Source organism: Mus caroli, chromosome 17, assembly GCF_900094665.2.
Source record: "Mus caroli chromosome 17, CAROLI_EIJ_v1.1, whole genome shotgun sequence".
Taxonomy (NCBI): domain Eukaryota; kingdom Metazoa; phylum Chordata; class Mammalia; order Rodentia; family Muridae; genus Mus; species Mus caroli.
Genome location: NC_034586.1, coordinates 39,082,162 through 39,102,592, shown reverse-complemented (window position 1 = coordinate 39,102,592; position 20,431 = coordinate 39,082,162). Strand labels below are relative to the sequence as shown.

At 40.4% G+C, this 20,431-nt stretch overlaps 1 protein-coding gene across 3 annotated transcripts in view; it reads right to left on the bottom strand.

The window, feature by feature from the left end:
* Nucleotides 1-15,101, bottom strand: part of Ptchd4 (patched domain containing 4) — a 190,080-nt gene extending 174,979 nt beyond the window's left edge. Inside the window, exons 1-2 of one of the 3 annotated variants that reach the window (XM_021149709.2) lie at nt 14,781-15,101; nt 13,846-14,431 (exon numbers count right to left, since the gene is read on the bottom strand). In XM_021149709.2, the coding sequence (XP_021005368.1) occupies nt 13,846-14,431; nt 14,781-14,785 (591 nt within the window). In that variant the 5' untranslated portion in view covers nt 14,786-15,101. Of the gene's footprint in view, nt 1-13,845; nt 14,446-14,607; nt 14,675-14,780 lie in introns of those variants that run through there. The other 2 variants (XM_029470843.1, XM_021149711.2) reach the window with 2 other exon arrangements.
* Between the last annotated feature and the right edge of the window lie 5,330 nt (nt 15,102-20,431).

The window sequence follows — 20,431 nt, the reverse complement described above, 5'->3', positions numbered from 1 at the left end:
ATGGCAGTCAATATTTACCATACAACCACAGTTTTAGAAATTAATCTCCTTGTATAAATCTATTAAGTAAGTGTGTCTTTAGTAGTACAAATGATCTATTTTCTCAGAGATAAGCAAGTCAGGACATCTTTGGTGTATAACAAATTGATTAAGATGTTCTATTTCGTTCAGGCACTTTCAGATTAGGAACATACAGAAGAGGATAAAGTCACCTTCATTAGACACACAGATCCTGTGTAGGCAGCTTACCTAGAAGGGAACTGGTACCACTATGTTCAGAGCATTCATTCCCCCTTTTGAACCCCCCCCACACATACACACACACACACACACACACACACACACACACACAGGCTTTTAGCTTTTCAAGACAGAGTTTCTCTGTGTAGCCCTGGCTGTCCTGGTGCTCTTGTTGATCAGGCTGGCCTCAAGTTCACAGAGATCTGCTTGCTTCTCCCACCCACCCCTACCACCGCTCCAAGTGCTGAGTTTAACTATGTGCACCACTGCCCAGCTCACTGATGTTTCTTGTTCTCTTACTTTGTCTGCTAAAGAGCTGGGCAAAAGTGTCAGCATCTTTGTTAGCTCTAAGTTTCCCAACCTGATTGCTGGAATCATTTAAGGATGTGAGAATACCAGTCTTCGGCTCCTTCTCCATAGATTCCGACTTAATGGACCTGGGTAGTGGCCATGGGCATCAGGTCACTGTAGAGTGTCTGAAGTGTTTCTCTGGAGAATTATTGAGTTTCACCCAGGTAGTAAAAACTAGCTCTTGGTTTGATAAGCCACAAGGTACTCTTAGAGGCTTAATCTTGGATGTGTTCCTTAAAAATGTATAGTGTTTCAAGCTGGTTTATAAATAACTTAGGTCCTCCAAATTTCTACCAAAGGTTTCTTCTGAGATAATGCTATCCTAGAGTCCATTGACCTATATCTATATTTCACGTTCACAAAAGTTACAGTTGTAAAAGCATCTTTCTAAGTCTTATAAAATTGCTCTATATCTGAGGCTCCTAATAATGAGCTTCAGAATATGTTGCTTTCTTTCTGATGCCTGTTAAGGATGAAAAAAAAAAAAAAAGAAGTGTTCTACAGTGAGTAGTAATACTGCCAACTGAACTTTTGTGCAATCAATAAGACAATATTACGAATACCTTTACAAAACTTTGGAAATAAATAGAATCAAACAGGTGTCTACTCTATAACAACTATATTTTAATGCTAAAAATCAATTTTTAAAAATTGACTTGGAGAATGGGATGGTGACTAGCTTTTCATTTGGTTCCCTTACATTCCTGTGATAGTGTCAGTTCAAGGTTATGTTAATAAAAGTGTTAAAGTTGTTCTCTGCTATATATGTGCTGGGGTGGGTCCTCAGACTAGCCAGTGATACTCTTTGGTTGGTAGTATAGGAAAGATGAGGTGAAGAATTCTGGGAGAGGGGACTGGGAGGGGGGCAACAATTGGGATGTAAATAAATAAAATAATAAATTTAAAATGTTAAAGTTGATGAAGAAAGTGCTAGGTGTTAGATGTTCTACAGAAGGGTGGGTATTAGTGAATATTATTATTATTTTTACACAGAAGAATGGAAGGACAAAGATGTTGAGTAATGTATTCAAAGGTACACAATGTTAAAAATGGAATCGAAAAAAAAAAATGGAATCGAGCATAAGTTCGCTCGATTTTTTTTTCCTTCATTATTTTAGATATTACTCTGGGAGTGTGGGTATGGTGGTGCAGGCCTATAGTTACTACACTCATGGAAACAGGAAAGTTAGAAGTTCAAGGCCATAATGAGTTCAAGGCTGGGCTGGACTATAAAACTCCAATTCACACAAACAAGCAAACAAAAAAAATTAGGAGAAGGATTCTATTTTTAATTGGTTCCCTATTTTAATCTGTGAAGACAAAGGTTTGGCTCAATAAAAGCAATTGCTACTTTAAACTACATTGTTGGGTTACTAAGGAACTCTAACAACTTTAAGGCATTCAGTAAACAGTCAAGGGACTGAGCCCAGGAAAAGATAGGGAGTGATTATCACTTAACAGAGCAGCTATTAATTACTTAACTGTTCTATCAGGGGCTTGCCTGATAGAAAAATCACATCAATGCAGAAGGTAAACTAGCTCTGAGAGTATAAAACCTAAAGATCATTTAGAAAAAGACACCCTGACAAGATATTTTGTTTTAGAGAATGTGGTGTCTATTTTCACAACCTAGAAAAAAAATCCACTTCCTTTAAAACTATCCTTTAAAATAATAATGAAAAATGGTTGAAAAGAATTAAATGAAAACAAGTGTCAGGTTGCTAATATTAGCTTTCTGAGATACTCCCTGAGAGAGGGTGTACTATCTACAAAAGGGGGTCAGGAAACTAGTTCACATGCTGACCTTCTCTCAGGCCCCCAGGGAGCTCTAGCAAGGTGTCTGTCCCCAAGGCTTCTTCCTCTGTCCTTGTAACCCTGTTATGGGTCCTACAGTCTCTGTCCTTGTGACCTATTATACAGTCTGTGCTTCATCTACCCAAGTCCGTGTGATACGAAGGTCATTCTGTACATTTATATAGTTTCTATACATTTATATATGTTCTTGCTATATGGGAAGGCAAGTCCTGGTGGAAGGGAAATGACAATCTGGGCTTTTGCCATGAACAAAGAGTGCCAGAGAGAGCTGTACATTGAATGTTAGGATAGAATTGGCAAAGAATGATAAAGACTACTAAACAGTTCCAGGGAACCCAAATCAGCAGTCAATGAGAATCCCCCTTTTACCTATTGTATGAAATATATATATATATATATATATATATATATATATATATGACTATCTTTCAATAATGTGGAGAAGCTATGTATATGAGCAAGATAAGATTTCTAACTTTAAGACATTTACAGTCCCGACGAAAGGAAGACCTATTTTAAGTAGTATATGTACTTGGTACTACTCTTGTAAAGATGTTCAGAGCATGGATCATCTTTGTTTTGGTAAAAGGTTTCATTCATAGAATGCGTACCCAGCCTCTAGTAGAAATGTAGGGTTGTGGCCACTGAGTCTTTCTAGCCTCCAGACTCTCTCTCTATGCCTATCATATATTTCCCATTAATCAACCTTTCTTTCAAATCATTTTCATCTTCTCGTAGTTAAAACATTTGATAAAAGATATTTTGGCTAAGTGGAATTTTTACTCAGTAGAGCCTCTGAGAATTAGTAGAATAATAAATGTAATGGGTTTTCTGAGGCCAGACTACGTCAATGAGGTCATATTAAAAGTGACTTAAATTTCATTTGCTCACGTTCTCAACTGAATAGGACTCTGGTCTTTTCAGACTTTTTTATATGTGCATTTCTGGAGATTTTGGAATGTCCTTTCACTTCCAGCTACATTTTCATCTTTAGTTCCCTGCATGGTGATCACCAATAAAATTGGGGCTGGCAAAAACAAAAACAAAAAGACAAACACAAACACAAACAAAAACACATACACAGAGAAGAAAAGAAAGAAAAACCAATCAGCTCTTCACCTGAAGCAATGGGAAGGTACAAAGTGGCCTACTCTCTTGCAATGCCAGGCATAAAATGAAGCAGGACATGCTTCTATTTTCATAACAAGGGCTTCAACCCTTTCGTGCAGAAGAAAGAGTTGGTCCTGGCAGCCCAGTACCCCAAATATGGTTCTATAAATTCAAACAACATGGTACTTACTATAAGTGCCTATTAAGTTTTTCTCTAGCATTTTTATTTGCTAAATTTGGCAACTCTATCTAATGTTATATCCATGTATTGTTCTTTCCAATCTTTCTGGAGCTAAAGCCACATAGATGGATGAGGAAATCTCTCTCTCTCTCTCTCTCTCTCTCTCTCTCTCTCTCTCTCTCTCTCTCTCTCTCTCTCTCTCTCTCTCACTCTTCCCTTTCCCAAATCTAAAAGTATGCTGTTTGTTCTTTGTGTATCTTACAATCACGCACGAAGTTCACTTTCAATGTGCTTTAGGTAGAATCGCTTTTCAGAGCTTACCCATAGCTGCAGGATGTTAGCTTGACCTGAATGAGTTTTTTTTTTTCTTTCCTGTTTTATTATAACCTTCCCTCAGGGCTAACCGTGGGAACTTCCATTTGACTAGATCCTTCCAGGCAAATTAATTTATATAAAGAGGTTTCCTAACCCTATTAGTTCACTAGGCACATACAGAGTCACTTTAAACCCATAATGCAAATTAGACAGGGATGAGAATTCCCAAAAGAACATAAAAGTGCTTTATGCATCTAAATATCCTAGCCGTGTTTCATGGGGGGCGGGGTGGGGGAAGATGGCTAGGGACTTAGCACTTCAGAGACATGTACAATTTTGACACCATGAAAGTAAGATAGTTCAAGCAAAAGAAACAGTTTGAGTGAAGTAAGAAAGCCAGAAAACTTTGCTGGCTTTGCTTTCTTAGTGCCATTTGATTCAATATGATCTCATACTACAAGTGAGGCTGAAGGGGTCACTATGGAGAATTATCAGTAGGCATAGCCAGAAGATGGTAGTTTCTTTTATCACAGATTCTCTTTTGTGTTGCTTAAGAGAAAATACAATTGTGAGAGGTGTAGAAACATGTTGCACATGCTAGTTTGTCCAAGAGGTCATTAGCATCAAAGCTGATACAGAAGTACAGTAGTCAAAAGGCAATGAAGACCAAAGGTGGAGGAGGCCATGATTATGAAGAGGAAAAGAATCTTGAGAAGGAGATGCTGGTCCCCAACCTTGGTGATCTCCTATAGACTCTAGAGGAGATTTTTAAGGCCACAGTGCCCCGAACACTCCTGAATGGAAAGCTCATTTCCTCAGGAGATAAGGCCAATACACAGTAGTTTTATGAGCTTTTTAAAATATCCCAATACTTTTAGGGCTTGCTGAGCTCCAGTTGCAGAGTTTCTTCAAAATCAGAATGGGGTCTACAGATCTGGACTTGTAGCAAGTTCCCAAGTGATGTTAACGTTGTCAGATCATGGCATGAGCTTTGAGGTCAGATAATCGGTTACTACAGTGTATATAACTAGGCAGGGTGTGAGGAGGCCAACAGAAGAGTTCATCATAGAAGGCTGGGTCCCTGAGTTTAGGTAAGTGGCAAATGACAATCCCATGATAAAAGTTACATGTATGAATGAATACAGTAGCTCTTTGGATGGATGAGAATACCAGAGAAAGATAGAATGAAAAAGACCAGTTTGATGAGCAACAATCATATGGAAAACATATTGCAAAAGTGAACCCTTAGGGTGCAAAGAGCCATACTATTGCAGGAGACAGAAACTGACAGAGTGGCTAAAGCTAGCTCTGTTGAAATGTCCAAGAATGAAGGCCCAAGGTGTTTTCAGACCTAGGTGTGCATGGTGGCATCTTAGGTCTGACACTCTCCTTTCCTATTTTTCTTATTCTCAGTCAAAGGTCACATTCATAATGATGAGCTGTAGGCAGTTCCAGATCTGCAGAGCTAAAGGCACAGGGACTCTGTCACACTTCACTTCCTAGGGCAATAGTGAGGCCTACAGTCAGACAGAGCTACTGTAAACTTCTAGAGAAGGAATCAAGAGGGCTGTTTCTTTTGAACGTTGCGTCTCTAGAAAGTCACTTAGCAAACTCTACCTGTCTTCAGAATAAGGATGGTGCTTGCTAAGAATTTACAGTGGACCCAGCACCTTCCTCAGGAAGTACACGATGCCTTTTCTTCTCTGAGTTGTGCTTCTTAGAAGAGAAACATAACAACTCCACAAACTTGGTAAGCGTGCAATCTCAACTCGATCCAGATCTCTGAAGCAAAAGATGCATCTTTAATAACATCCCCAGGTGACAACTATACTTTTTGAAGCACTCATAAAGATATTCCCAACTCAGTTAACATACTTAGTACCAAGAGGAACAGGTAATTATGAGGAAACTGAGTTATTATAGGCTAAAATGGACCTCAAGTCATAATTTTAATGAAGGTAGATTGGGACATATGCCTAGATACTCTCAGGGTTCACGTACCCATCTCAAGAAATTATGAATATGCCCCTAACACCTTCTTAGCTATCACTCCATAACTTCCAGCCATAGAAGTGGCTTTTGTTGAATACTTCTAAAGTACCATGGTCTCCCAGGCAAATGTTTGTCTCTACCATCTACACCACCCTTTTCGGGTAAACTCCCTTTTACACTGCAGTTCAGTTCACAGCCATTTCTTCAGAAAGCAGTTTTTAACACCCCAGGACTTGATACCTACTCTTACAATGTCATGTATTTTTCACCCATGGTAATCTGTAATTATGAATTATATATGTAATGTTGTCTCTCTCAGGCAGCCAGCACCACATCTGATTTACTTCCTGCTAAACTCACAGAGGGCAATACAGCGTCAGACACCGAGCAGACACAGTATTTCCCTGAGTGAACATGCATTCGAATGGCTTTGGGTTTTATTCACGTGATGTAATACATATCTCACCCACATCAGTGTATTCAATACTGACTATCAGAATCAAGCAATATTATTCTCTAAGTCATTGAAAGATCTTGCTACTCAAAGAGTAGTATAAAATTTGATGGCAAATTCTAAACATCTCAGGATAACTCTACCTGGCCAGCATACCCAGATCTCCATCAGGGGCATTTTGAAACTTTGAGAACACTTGGAACACATTTCTGGCTTTCCAGGACCGAAAGCCTTGTCTTAGAATCTTCCCTTAAATAAACTCAGGGTCCCTGGCCAGCACCAAAATCCATTTTCTCACGTTTCATGTATAAAATGGCACTCTGTATTTACAGAACACATATTCCTGTGTATTTTCTTATCCTTCCTTTTTATTCATATGCTTTACATAATCTCTAGAATACTTAGATAGCTAACACAGTGTAAGTGCTACATAAATAGTGAACCCACGTTGTTTAGGGAATAGTGAAAATAAAACGTCTGCATATGTGTAGTAGGGTAATACCATAAGGTTCCCCATCAGTGCTTGGTTAAATCTACAACTTCCGAGCTCAGAGAGCTCACTCTGCCTGCAGCTTTTGTGACAGCAGAGGTGAGTCACAGGTTCATAGGTGAGTCCTCACACTGTGCAGGGAGCTCCTGAGAAAACCTGGCTGTTCCATCCATATCCTTTATTTAAGCACAGACCTTTTTTGGGTATGTGTGTGTGTGCTGCTCATTAAGAACCTTTCAGGGTCCTGGATTGCTCAGCATGCCAGTGAAAACTGAGTCTTGATTTTGTTGAGGAACACCATACCCTATTAACATTCTGCTGTGATTTTATGTGTCGCCTCTCTAAGATATTCTCGCTCCTATGTATGGTTCTCGTGTGCTGTGTTCTCTGATGCTGTTAATGTACTTAGGAGACAGGAGCTCAGCATTGAGCAAATGAGCTTGCAAAATGCTCCTTTTAAAAAGGGGTTAAATCTAATTTCAGCATTTTCAGGCTTTGCTGAATGGCTGCAATCAGCTTTACGCTTCTCCAAGTGACTCGCCCAAGCATACGTGATGGAGGCGAGGGCTTTTCAAGAGAGAACAGTTACCCAATAATCTGCCACACATTTCCTTGATGTTTTCCTCCACTACCCTATTTTCTGTTAGTATTTTTGTTCTGAAATAAATACATGAAATAAATAATTTCAAAGTAGACGCAGAGAAGAAACGGAAGTGTAATTCATGATTTGGGGGTGGGGTGGGAGACCTAGAAGTTTGCCATTTTCAGATGTCACCTTCAAAAATGCTTATCTTTAACACACCCATAAATGTCTGAACATAACTAAAATAGTCCTGGACATACTCTGATCAATCCTAAGACAGGATTAAATGCAACATGTCCTAATCATGATGCAATAGCAAGTGGGTTAAAAGTACCAGATGTTACCCAAATATATTTTAAAGTCTAGCTGTAATAAAAAAATTTTAAAGTCGAAATGATGAAAGAAAACTCATTATTATATGCCTTAAAGTAGCAGAAAGGGGAAGGGAGTCTTTCCTAAGGGGATGGGAGGCATCAGGCACATTTGTCACGTTACCCTGACTTCCAACCTCACTTTTATTACTAACCTTTGGTGTCCTGAACCCTCAAGGAATACCTCCTCAGACCAGCTGAGAGTAAGAATATGAGAAGGATGTAGGAGAGCATCCACTTATTAATATCTTCTTTTACAATACTGTATTAAACAGGGTGACTCAGACTCAGAAAGACAGGAATCGTATTCCTCTCACCCGATAATTTTATAAGAGGGTAGGAAGAAGTTACAGACTATGACACTAGACAGGGGACTGAGGGGGAGTTATGGAAGGAGAGGGGTCCAGCAGGCATGTATAGAGGAGTAGAGCGGAGACTACTGGAGGTGCAAAGCACAGTAGGTAAATGGGGTACAGAGGGGCAAAGCAGAGAGAAGCATCCACATAAACAGATTCTTCTTGAAATGCAACAATGAAATCTAATAGAAGCACTGTCTTCTATTAATGATCATGAATGCCTATCTTTGCATGTTAATTAAACTTTTTCCTATAAAAGCACAAGGGAGTGGAAACAGCAGCATGAAGAAGTACATAGAAACATAATTTAATTTGATTTAAAGTAGGTCTTAAGTGCAGTCAATGAGCAGGAGGCAGACCCCAATACTGAGAAAGTTTGAGCATAATATGTGCATGCACAGATTAATGAACACATTTCTGGTATGGCAGCTAGGAGTCACGTGCAGCAATTTTGTTAGGGACCTATGGTCAGTGTTTTTCAGTAGCATTGTTCAAATCTACTGTAAATCCATTGGGACTACACATGCTATGCATAGGAATCTTGCTTGACACTAATAAGAGAATTTTGCTGGCTGACAAGAATCCCTGCCATTTCCTGGTCTGGCTCTCTCAATTTCCTATATAAAAAATGCTGACACCTAAATGGATGGTGAGATCAGTCAGTCACTAACTGGTCTGTAAAGAATTAACACTGAAACCCAGGCCTCTCCTGAATGTCTCAGTTTAAAGTGCATCGGATTAGCTTATGCTTCCTTATCAATACTTCTTCCCCAACCCTTTCGTGTCTAGGCAAGCCAGAAAAGCCAAAGCTTCCTTGACACCTAAGACCCTGGCTCAAAACACTGTGTCACTTTTAGGTTTCGCACTTTTAGCTGATCCTAGAGCCAAACTCTCTTTTGTTCTGCACTGAGGGAAAAGGATAGCAAAGATGAAGTCATGTGCCAATGAGGAATTTGCTAAACTTGTAGCAGCTGCCATGTTAGGTAGATAGCAGGTGTTTGCCCTGACTGAAGTTTCACCTTGCCATCTTTTTATGAGCCAGTCATTCCCAGCCTGCAAGGGAAATGGTTTAAAAATTGCTTCAAAAGTCTGCCTCTCCTCCTCCTGGTCCTCCTCCACCTGGTCTTCCTCCTCCGGCTCCTTCTTTTGTAAGAAAGGCAAATATTAATTGTTATAAAGTACAACACAAGAAGGAGGGGGTGGAGAAGAGCTATAGCACTTTGTATTTAGGCTTTGGAGTCAGACAGACCTAGGTTTAATTCTGACTCTGAATATATACATTAGTTTGAAGAGCTCAAAGAAATCATTGAAGCAGCTTGGTCTTTCCCTGTGAAATGGGAATGCAATTTATACATTTATATAAAGTAAATGACACACTGTGAAGATAACAACTGGAAACCTTTACCATACAAATATAATGTTCAAGATATCTGAAATTCCTCTCCCATTGAAAGGCAGAATTAGAAAGGTAAACTTAAATCAGAATATATGAATATATATATATATATATATATATATATATATATATATACACACACACACACACACACATAATGAGATCTTAGAATGAATTAAGAGTAGAATTCAAAAATGCTGACCACAGCTTTTCCAGTTGGCTCAAGTTCCCCTTCCACTGAGATCAGAATGATATAATTAACTGTAATATCTTCCAAAAATGGACAATATACTTAAGAAGCACTGTCTTCTATTAACGATCATGAATGCGTATCTTTTTCCTATTTCTAAACGTGATATACTGACATAATGCTGCTTTTAAAATGTGCCCAGATGTGTGGAAGTTAGTGTAACATAATTGGAGAGATATGCTTCAGAGACATCCAACCTGTGTTACTCCTTTCTAATTGTGGGGAAGTAGCTGGGATCTAGGACCATTTTACCTGCTGTATCTATACTACATCTGCTTTTATGGTCAGGAATTAGTACTAAGTGGGAATTTCCACTTCCACAGGTTAAAAGGTGAAATTAAAATGACTTGTCCAAGAAGCAGAAAAATATTATATTACTCACATGATAATGGAAACATTTGCTAAAATCTAGAACAGCCCATAAGTACAGATCCCGAGTATCCATTTCATTCTTAAAAAACAGAATTGTCTGAAAATAAGCAATAATTTTACTTAAAAATTCAGTCTGGTCACATTGTTCTACTTTACCTAATGTAGTTGTATATGCTCATATATACTTGTGTGTGTGTGTGTGTGTGTGTGTGTGTGTGTGTGTTAAAGATAAGGATATTTCAGTTATTGAGGTAAAAACACCTTAGAGAAATGGAAGCATGCCACAAAGATCAAAAATAATTTTGTGACATTGAATGAATGCATCAATTGTTTAGGAAAATAGCCAATAAGTATTTGCTGTAAATGTTGTCTTTATAGATGTATCAACATTGGGAAAAGAGAAAAGGATTGCACAAAAGAAATAATACATGGTACTTGTAATCTTTTGAATGTCATAATGCTCAGTATTAAGTAGAGATTGTAGAATTCATAATAAAAAGGCAGAGTGTGTTTCTGACTTTACAACTTTTTATGCATACATTTTGAAAGCTTGGATCAAGGTGATTACCTCTGGAGTATTCTGGGCCAAGTGGTGCTTTGCTTACATTGGGTATGTTTAATCTCTTAGGTGGATTTTTCCATTTTGGCCAATTTTATGTGACCCCAGTTGGTCTGGATCACATCATCAGCATTATTATGTTCACCAGATCTAAATCTTTCTGAGTTCAGGACGAGCCAGCTGTTTTTATACTTTGATCATTCTAACTGAGGTCTTTAACCACTTCTCTCTGGCAGTCAGTGCTGACTTATCCTCATGCCATCTCTTAGGCCTCACATCCTGCTCCTTTCAAGCTGAGTGATTGACAATCCCAATTCACAGTGTTCAGTAGTACTATTTTGCTATCACATTAAACTTGTGATTTTTCTCTGTTGGATTGTCCCAGCACAAAAGTTTTTCATATTGGGCAGAGGTGGGGATACTGGTTAAATAGAGCAGAATAAAATGAATTAAGGAGCTAAAATCTACATATGAAGTTTCCTCTCTCATCCTTAACAATAGTACTGATCAAACTTTTGAGTACCAACATTATGGAGATATACCCTGACAGATATTACCACGCATGAAGGAAAGTCATTTGAATACAACACCCAAACAAACAAACAAACAAACAAACAAAAAGTCCATCTCATTTTGTCCTTTGCTAGAAAATTCTGTACCTGAGATACCCAGAGTCTCTGTGGCAGAATTTTAGGTTTCTATGGTACTTTTGAAATTACATTTTATACTGCAAGAGTACCTGTGAGATTGTGTCTAACCTTGAGAGGGTTTGTTGTTCTCAAAAACCCCTATATAGCTGAAAAACCCCACCGCCACTGAAGCCATGAAGTTAGATTCAAACCAGCACATTTGAGGAAAGACTCATGGTGGAATATTGATAAATAAGAATGCCACTCCATATGTACCAGCTCTGTTCCTTCTATGGGTAGCAGATTAATTCTATTACTCAGCAAACTTTGTAATGAATTACGTCATTCCTGTATGATTACTCATAAAGTCCTGCCTAATTGTCCATCAACCAACCAGTCAGTCAGGAGGTTGTAGGTGGAAGATGCATTAGAGGCCAGCATAGTGTCAGTTCAAGCTTGCACTCAACAGTTGCAGAGCCTCTGCTGGTAGGTTACCCTTGTCTTGGTGGATGAAAATGCTGACATCTCCTACCTTGAAACTCACTGTAAGAACATTTATCTTGCATGTTGAGTGTTTCATACCTAGAAGACTACACAGTACGTCATACGGGCACGGCTAATAACTATTAGGTGAATGAAAGGACTATACCACAGAGATTTGTATTACGAATGTCAAAATGATATGCCCCTCAAACAAAATGTCCACAGCTGATCGGATTACGCTCTTCCACTTGGAGAGTACTGCTGAATAAAAGCAATTGAGATCCCACTAACGATGCACATTAATGACCTGCAAACTTGACTCAACAGGAAAAACAAACTGAGTACCACACAAGGGCAAATGTTTCTGTACATGACTGACACTAGGAAGAACTGGGTTAGAACTACATGGGAGAAAGACTACCTCTCCACCACATCCTTTCCTTAGCAAGCGGTAATGGTGATGGCAATGGACTGGAAAAATGGAAAGCATGCTGCCCAACCTCAGATACCCAACATGCTCCATCAGTACATACAAAGCAGGCAAGCCCCTCATTCAGGTTAAGCTAACGATTCATCTGTCTGCTTGCCCCAGACCTCAGAGGGCAGCTCAGCTGGATCCAGCTAAAACCAATGTCAGCACCTGGATCACTGCAACCAAAGTGCCAAGCTCAAACAAGGCAAGGTTTTTCACTGGTTACTAACTACTAAATTGTCACTTATGTCAGGAAATGAGATATGTCTCTTAAAAGTCCCGAAGAAGTTATTTGGACTTTTATATACTGGTGACCTGTTAAATCAATAAAGGTGCATTTTGATATTCTATGGTGGCCTTTCTTGTTCTGTTATAAAGGAGCACACACAGCCCCCCCCCTCCCCCCGCAGACAATGCTCTTCTTGAGAAACACCTGTCTTGAGAGTTCTTGGAAGGACAGCTTCTGAGTACACACAGAGTCAAGCACACAAATGGTGCAGTGAGTCTTTTGGAAGTCACATTTGTCCCTGGCACTTCAGTCACCTGCAGACTGCATGCCTCATTGGCTGTACCGTTTCAGACCTGACAGTGTAGAATGAGTTTTGGAATCTCATCACGTGTCAAATTTTTACTTGAGAGGTCAAACTGCAAACTCCATGTAATGTTGACATACCTTGTACTTTCTGCTGATTGTGGACTTTTTCCCCCTTCCTTTTTGTTACTTGGCAGCTAGCTATAATCAATCTTCTTTGGGTTTGGGATATTTTATGGGAAAGGAAGGGCATACTAAGTAAACTAAAGTATCCATTAAACAGGTAACCCTCTTCAGATTCATAGAAAACCCTCACTACCTTTGCTATGCAAACACACACACACACACACACACAGTTCCTGGAATCCCTGACACATTCATAACCCACAAACATAACCATAGGGCAGCAAAATTCCATGACCATCCCAGTCAAAAATGAAGCCAGGCTGAAGATGCAAAAAGGTGGAGATGATACCAGGTGGATGTGTAATCAGTAATAAGAAATACATTGAGCCCCTTATGAAAAGAAATCCCCCAGTTGTTCAGGACCCCCCCTCCCCCTTCCATCCACAGATTTATTAACCCTGAACAAAGATGTAACTGCAGGGTCTCAGAAACTTTTGTTTTTCTTTTTCTTTTTTTTTCTTTTTTTTTCTTTTTTTTCTTTTTTTTGGCATTTGATTTGGCTTTGAATTTCTTCTTATCTAGTTATGCTATTCATTGCCCATTTTCTTTGCTCAGTTGCCCATCATTTCCGTTCCACCCCTCCAGAAATGAAAGAAGCCTTAGCTTCTGAGTCTTAAGGATGAGACCTCTGCATTTTCTTTGCTTGTTTAGGGCAAGAAATGAAGTGCCGCCTCTTTTAAGTGGCTGAAGCATGCAGGAGGAGCATACCTTTAATTTAGTGTTGGGATACCTTACTTGCACCCTGGCTGTTGTCTTATTGGAGACGGCAGCCTGCCTGAGATCCTCTAGCACTGAAATAATATCATCCAGCACGCATTTCTTATCCTGATTTCTCAACACACACAGATGGGAAAAAGTATAATTATAGCCCTTGTGGTTCACCTTCATTTCCATCACGGCTCGGTGGGTCTGCAGAATCCCCTCAGCCTGGAGCAAAATATTGTCCCCGGGTGAGGAGAGGAGGATCACCCTGCCATACCTCCCAGGGGTGTGTAAGTCCGAATAGAGCTGGCTTTTGGACTGGTCCAGGGGGAAAAGGCTGCTGGCTAGGCTGCGCTCGATCTTGGCCAGGCTGTGGCTGGGAGCAACCAGGCGCTCCAGGTCGCCTTCGGTCTGGAAGCGGTTGAGCGCGCTGAGGCCGAAGGTGATGGTCAGGACTGCCGGCACGGTGAGGAAAAAGACCGGGTGCCGGCTCACGCATAAGCCCAGCCTGTGGCAGAATGACTGGAGCCCTCTGCGAAGCACCTGCCGCAGCATCCTCCACCAGATCCAGCTCGCAGGCGCTCCCGGCCGTCTTAAAAAGCACATGTGACATGTGTAAGCGCTGGGGCTACCCCTCTCTCCCCCATCCCATTCCCTCCGGGGATCAACAGCCCCCCCCCCCGTCATCCCCCTCTGCCGCCGCCTCCTCCCCGCCCCCTCCCCGCGCACACCCCGCAACCGCTCCGCCCGGTCTTCCCCGGGCCCCACCTCCATGCGCTCTTACTACTCTTTCAAACACTGCAGCAAGTTGCAGCAAGGCCGGCAAGTCTCGGGAGCGCGCGTGGGGGCCGGACGGCGGGCGCTGCGGGGAGTGGCGCCCTCCCTCCCCCGGTGTCCCCGGCCTCCCCGCGCCCGGGCTGGCCGCGCGCGCTGCCTCTCACCGCATGAGCCGCGTCCACTCGCTCTAGCCCTTTTTCATGTCGCTGCTGCAGTCCCCCGGTTTCCCTCGCTGGAGGTGGCGGTTCTGTGCGGAGCGTCCCACAGATGTGGATTTCCTCTCGGTCTCGATGGGGTTCGGTGTCTAACTGGGACCATGTGCCTCGCGGTGTTGTAAGAAGCAGACATGTGCCCCGTGGCGCGGAGAGAGGGCGGGAGTAGAAGAAGGGGGGTAGTGGTGGTGGCAGCGAAGCTTTTCTCTTTTTAAGATGCTGACAGTTATTTTTAGAGTTTTGTTTTCCTTGTCCTCCGGGCTGGAATGAATGGGAGACGTAAAGGGTGAAGGTGCTGCTGGCCCATTGGAGCAGGGGCCATCAGAACCTAGGAGGGAGTGGCTCCACGCCTCCTCCAGGGGGCAGATTTCAAGCTCCTCTTAATGCCCCGTGCCCTCGAATTCTGTCTTTTGGCCAAAGAAGAGGGAGCAGAGAGGATGATGCTGCATTTTTAACATTCTACAAAGCATGTGAGGGCTTTCCTTGCAACACTTTCCAGGCTGCCTGGCCACACACTGGTCCCCTGAGCTGAGGCCTGCCAGAGATCCCAGACTACACTGGAGCCTGGGTCTCTCTGGATTGCTTTCTTGCTCTGGAGATTGGGAAGGAAACATTTGGGGTGTGTGTGTGTGTGTGTGTGTGTGTGTGTGTGTGTGTGTGTGTGTTAATGTGGCCTCTTCCTAAGTGTTACACACATGTTCTTTGAGGATTCAGGACCTAACACTGGCTTTTGCCTCCTCTCTGTATCTCGTCCCCTGCTCCCTTCCCTCGCTCCCTGCTCAACTCCTACCACACCCCTGTTCACTTACCACAGACACTTCAGGACATAGAGTTGAGGCAAATTCTCTTCTGTCAGACACAGTATGGAGTTTTGCCCAAAGAAAGGGAGCTAGGTAGGCAGGGGGCAACATACTGCAGATCTGGCAGAAAACAAGTCAGTGTCCATCATAGAGAAAGAAAACTCCCACATGCCCCAAAGTGTGCAGGCCAGGAACTCCCACCAGCAGACCAGATCGATTTCAAACATGCGTGTGCAATTTTAAACCTGCTGGGGTATTCATAATTTCCTGTGTGGGAAAAAATACAAAGCAAAGTAGACAAAAAGGAGACGAAGAAATCCTGAGAACAAATTGTGCAATTTGATTGTGAACTCATTTTCCCAGTTCAGAATGACTTCCATAAAGAAGACAGAGTCTCAATGGATGCTTTGCATTCACTTTCTTAGTAACAACCAGGGACCCATTTTCCATTAGATGCTTAGAGGGACGCACATCCCAGCACACAAACAGCTAACGGGCTCATCTTCTAAGGAGATATTTTATTTATTCATTTATTTTTCTTTATTAGAAGTGATCCCTCAGCTACGGCACAAATAAAAAAAAAAAAGAAAAGCCTAGTTTAGGAGTAAAGATACCATTTATGGAGCAGAATCGATAGGATTGTGTAAATAAGATTACATAAAGATTCCAGTTTTATAAAACCAAAAACGATCTTGGTGTCTCTATAGGGAAATAGTTTCTGAAATATCCTTGGTGGCTTAGCAGCCAGTCTAAGCTACAACCTTCTTCACATCTAGGGCCTTTCTAATTTTCTAGGAAGGCCATTCTACTGTTAGTCAGCCACCCAGGCTCAGCTGAACTCAATATATTTGCCACACTCTTTCTCCTTCAGTGCGAAGCCTTTTTTTTTTTTTCCTTTTCAACTATCAGATTATAATACCATTTCAAATGGGTTCCATTGGTGCTACAGGGTCCAAAACTTTGGGCTTTATAGCAGGGTTGGAGAGCTAGTTCAGGGGCTAAGAGGTGTTGTTGTTGCAGAAGACCTGGGTTCGGTTTCCAGCACCCATCTTGTGGCTCCCAACCATCCTTAATTCTGGTTCCATGGAAGCTATTATTCTCCTCTGACCTCTACAGGCACCAGGTATGCAATTGGTGCACATGCCTGTATATACACACATGAATATTCACTCGTATACACTAAAATAAACAAATCTTAAATAATATGTATTCAAATATTAACAATTTTCTTCAGTGTCTTTATTATATTAAATGTACTTATATTCTTTGTATAAAATCTTCTAAGAAACTTTTTTAAAAATACAACAATAAGATTTGGGAATGGGCTCTGTTGAATAAGTTCCCTATTCAATTTTGTAAACAAGGACCCTAGAGAGTAGGGAGATTAGGGGACTTCCAGGTGACACTGAGAGTCATTATTGAAGCTGGGACTGGTACCTGGGTATTTTCTGTTTTGGTGAATCATAATTGTCCTGTTCCCAACAGTGGACACCCACATCACTTCTCACAATACACAAGTGTGTCATAATTATTTCATCCCAGCTTTTTCTTTGCACTTCCTTAATTTCCATGCCTAATAGATTCATCATAATTAGGGTGAAAAAGATTACAGTATATAACTGACTAAAAATATAAAGTATAATGGCTTGCTAAATCGAATGACTTATAGATACCCATCATGTAGAATTATAATTCATGGAAATACATTTTCCCTCTAAGTGAAAATTATTTACAGCATGAAGTCACCTGAAAAGATAAAGGCACATGCACAGATGAAACATAAAAGTGGCATTAAAAAGCCTTTATTTGTAATTTGATGGTCAAACTGATAGTGACAAAATTAAAATGGCTTACTTTTAGACATTTTTGTAGAAAGTTTTAGAAAGTACAGGACATTGAATCTAACCATCATATAACTTCTTCCATGACTAACACATTACTACAGCATATTTGATATGACTACTGAACCAACTCTGATTCATTATTAATTGAATAAGCACACATTTAGATCTCTTCAGTTTCTAACTCATACTCCTTTTCTGTCCCAGGATCCCATCAGCAAATCCACATTATACTTAGTGGTCATGTTTCCTTTGGCCTCTTTTTGTTGTGACAGTGTCTCAGAGAGTCCTTGCTTTTGATTGGTCTCCTGGAATATTTGGAGGAGAATTTATGGGGTCCTTTTAGAATTTTTCCCTAATTGGAATTATGAGGTATTTTTCTCAGGAAGAGATGTTTAATGAAGTAAGAACACAGTGGTAAAATGCCAGTTTTGTATCATGTCAAGGGTGTGTTCTATCAGTGTGACTCTTAATGTGAACCCAACTGCTTGCCTGACCTGAAGCCATGTTTATCAGCTTTCTTCATTGTGAAACAAACCATATTCCATACTATATTTTTAAGAGGGAAATTCCTACATCCATCTACACTAGAGAGATAGTTCTGCCTCTTTCTGCCTTGATATTGGGTCTGCAAATCCTTTAAAATTCTTCTGTGTAGGATACAGGTCTATTTTACATTACTATTCTATTTACTTCAATATAAACCTATAGATATTTCTCCAAACTTTGCATTATAATTATAGATAGTTTGAGTGTTTGAACTATTCTGAGGTTAGCTCTTGACCATACTTTCAGTTGCTCCCTTGACTCTTGTATCCATTTGACATAGCCTATTCTTTTTTTTTTTTCCGAGACAGACCACGCCTAACTCGACATACCCTATTCTTATGGGGTCTCCCTTTTATCTCTTTCAGAAAAGCATGCATTACTTTTATAATTTTACAAGATGTTCCAGCCTCACCTTATGTCTTCATGACTGGTCCTAAAGTTAGATACCTTTTCTAGAGGTCTTGAATGTTTTTTGGTTTTGCTTGTATTACTTTAAGAATCACACCAGAAACAAAGGTTTGGCTGTTTGCTTTCTGACTACCATTCTTTTTAGCCTTTCTCAGTAGACAGAGATGGATATGTGTATATACACATCCTACACATCTGTCCTTTGTTACTATGTTAAATTAATAGTTTATATTAACACAAAAGAGCTCACAGTGATGCATCCTGACATAATATAGTGCCAAACAGATCACTGTAGTCCATCTTTCTTGCTAATTTGTAACTTGAATTCCACAGTGGAAAACCTGGGCTTTTGAGGTGATTTTTTTCAAATTGCTTTTTTTAAAAAATAAGATAAAATGTAGCAATTCTTATTAGGAGACAATGATTACAAGAAGAATAAAGAGCCTCGTTTTCCCTAATTTTGATACTTTTGAGAGCCTAACAATAAGAAGTAGTAGGAATTTATTAGAAAGAGGAATTGTATGCCTAATAGGAAGAATGTTACAAACCATCAGCCTATAGCAAATTAATCTTAACCAAGACATCAGTCACGTGAAAAAATTTTAGAAGCATGTTGTAAAAATAAATCTTAGTAGAAAACTAAAAGCAGTTTTGTTTAGGGGCGTATTAGTAACAACACAATAATCAATAATGTTTAATTCACACAGCCTTCATTTTTTTTAATGTGTTGGTCAATATCAGTTTTTAAGACTTGGAGCCAAATTGGAATCTATGTGGTGGCTTCTTTGTTTCGGAAAGACCACCAGGGGACACAGAGAAGTTTCCTGAGCTCACTCCCTGATTATTCTAGGTGAGATACCCGATTCTCAGAGCTCACGTTTCCTTATTTGTCAATGGAATCCCATTAACCCACTTACTCAGGGTGAACACTCACCAGAATGCTGCAGGTCTGCTGAGCTAATCCTGTAACAGTAGCAATGATAAGAAGCCTCCAAATCTCATCAGTTACGAAGCAGAGTTTTATATGGTGCTAGAAGTTAATATTTCCTGGGGGTATTTTTGGTTGGCTGTGTGCTTCTATGCTCATTTGCTTTCAACTAGTGATGTGCAAGGTCATTTCCTAGCCTAGCAGATGAAAGAGACACAAGGCTGGAGGAGCACACCAGAGAAATGTGATGGCTTGGGTAGAGTGGCAAGTATCTCTTTTGGTATGTTGCTCAGACTAGCACCTAATCTCCTTTGGGAAGCTTTCTGATATGGTGTAGCTATGGGTCTCAAAACAGGCAGTGAATGCAAGGGCCAGGTAGCAAAGTCTCTTAACATCTTTTCTATATTCTCTTGTCTTGTTCATCCCAACTCCCTGCTGTGTAACATTTAACTCCCTTCTGACATTTCACCCAGGGTTTGTTTAACCTGTACCTGGCTGGCCATGAGTTTCATTAAACTCTAGTCTTCAGTGGTGGTTTCAAGGAATGTTTGTTCCTAAGATTATCAGCACTTACTGTTGGGTTTGTTATATCCCAGAGACCTACCCCCCCTACACACAACTATATATGACATATATATGACACATAAATATGTGACATATGACTATCTAGATCCATATTAATCTATGTCTATGAGACAATTCTGATCTTCAGCATTTTGGATGTCTCCAGCTGTGGCTGGCTCAATTAAGGATATTTCTTATCTCACATATGCAAGGAGAAAGTAAAAGAATGGCAGTTACAGAACTAGTTACTTCAGAAATTTAAAGGCATTGTTGAAATCCAGATCCTCTTGCTCCTTCTGGGTTGGCATTTTGAGCTGGTGTTTCCTTACCAACAAGACATGCAGATAAAACTAGATACAGAGGAAAGAGAAACTGCTTCAGCCTGTATGGCTCTTCACAAAGTAAAGAAGCTTTTCCCAGAAGATTCCCAGTGGACTTCCTCACAAGCCTTATTTCCCATGCTGATGTCTAAATGAATCACTGGTAAAAGAAATGATGGCACTGTAATTGGCT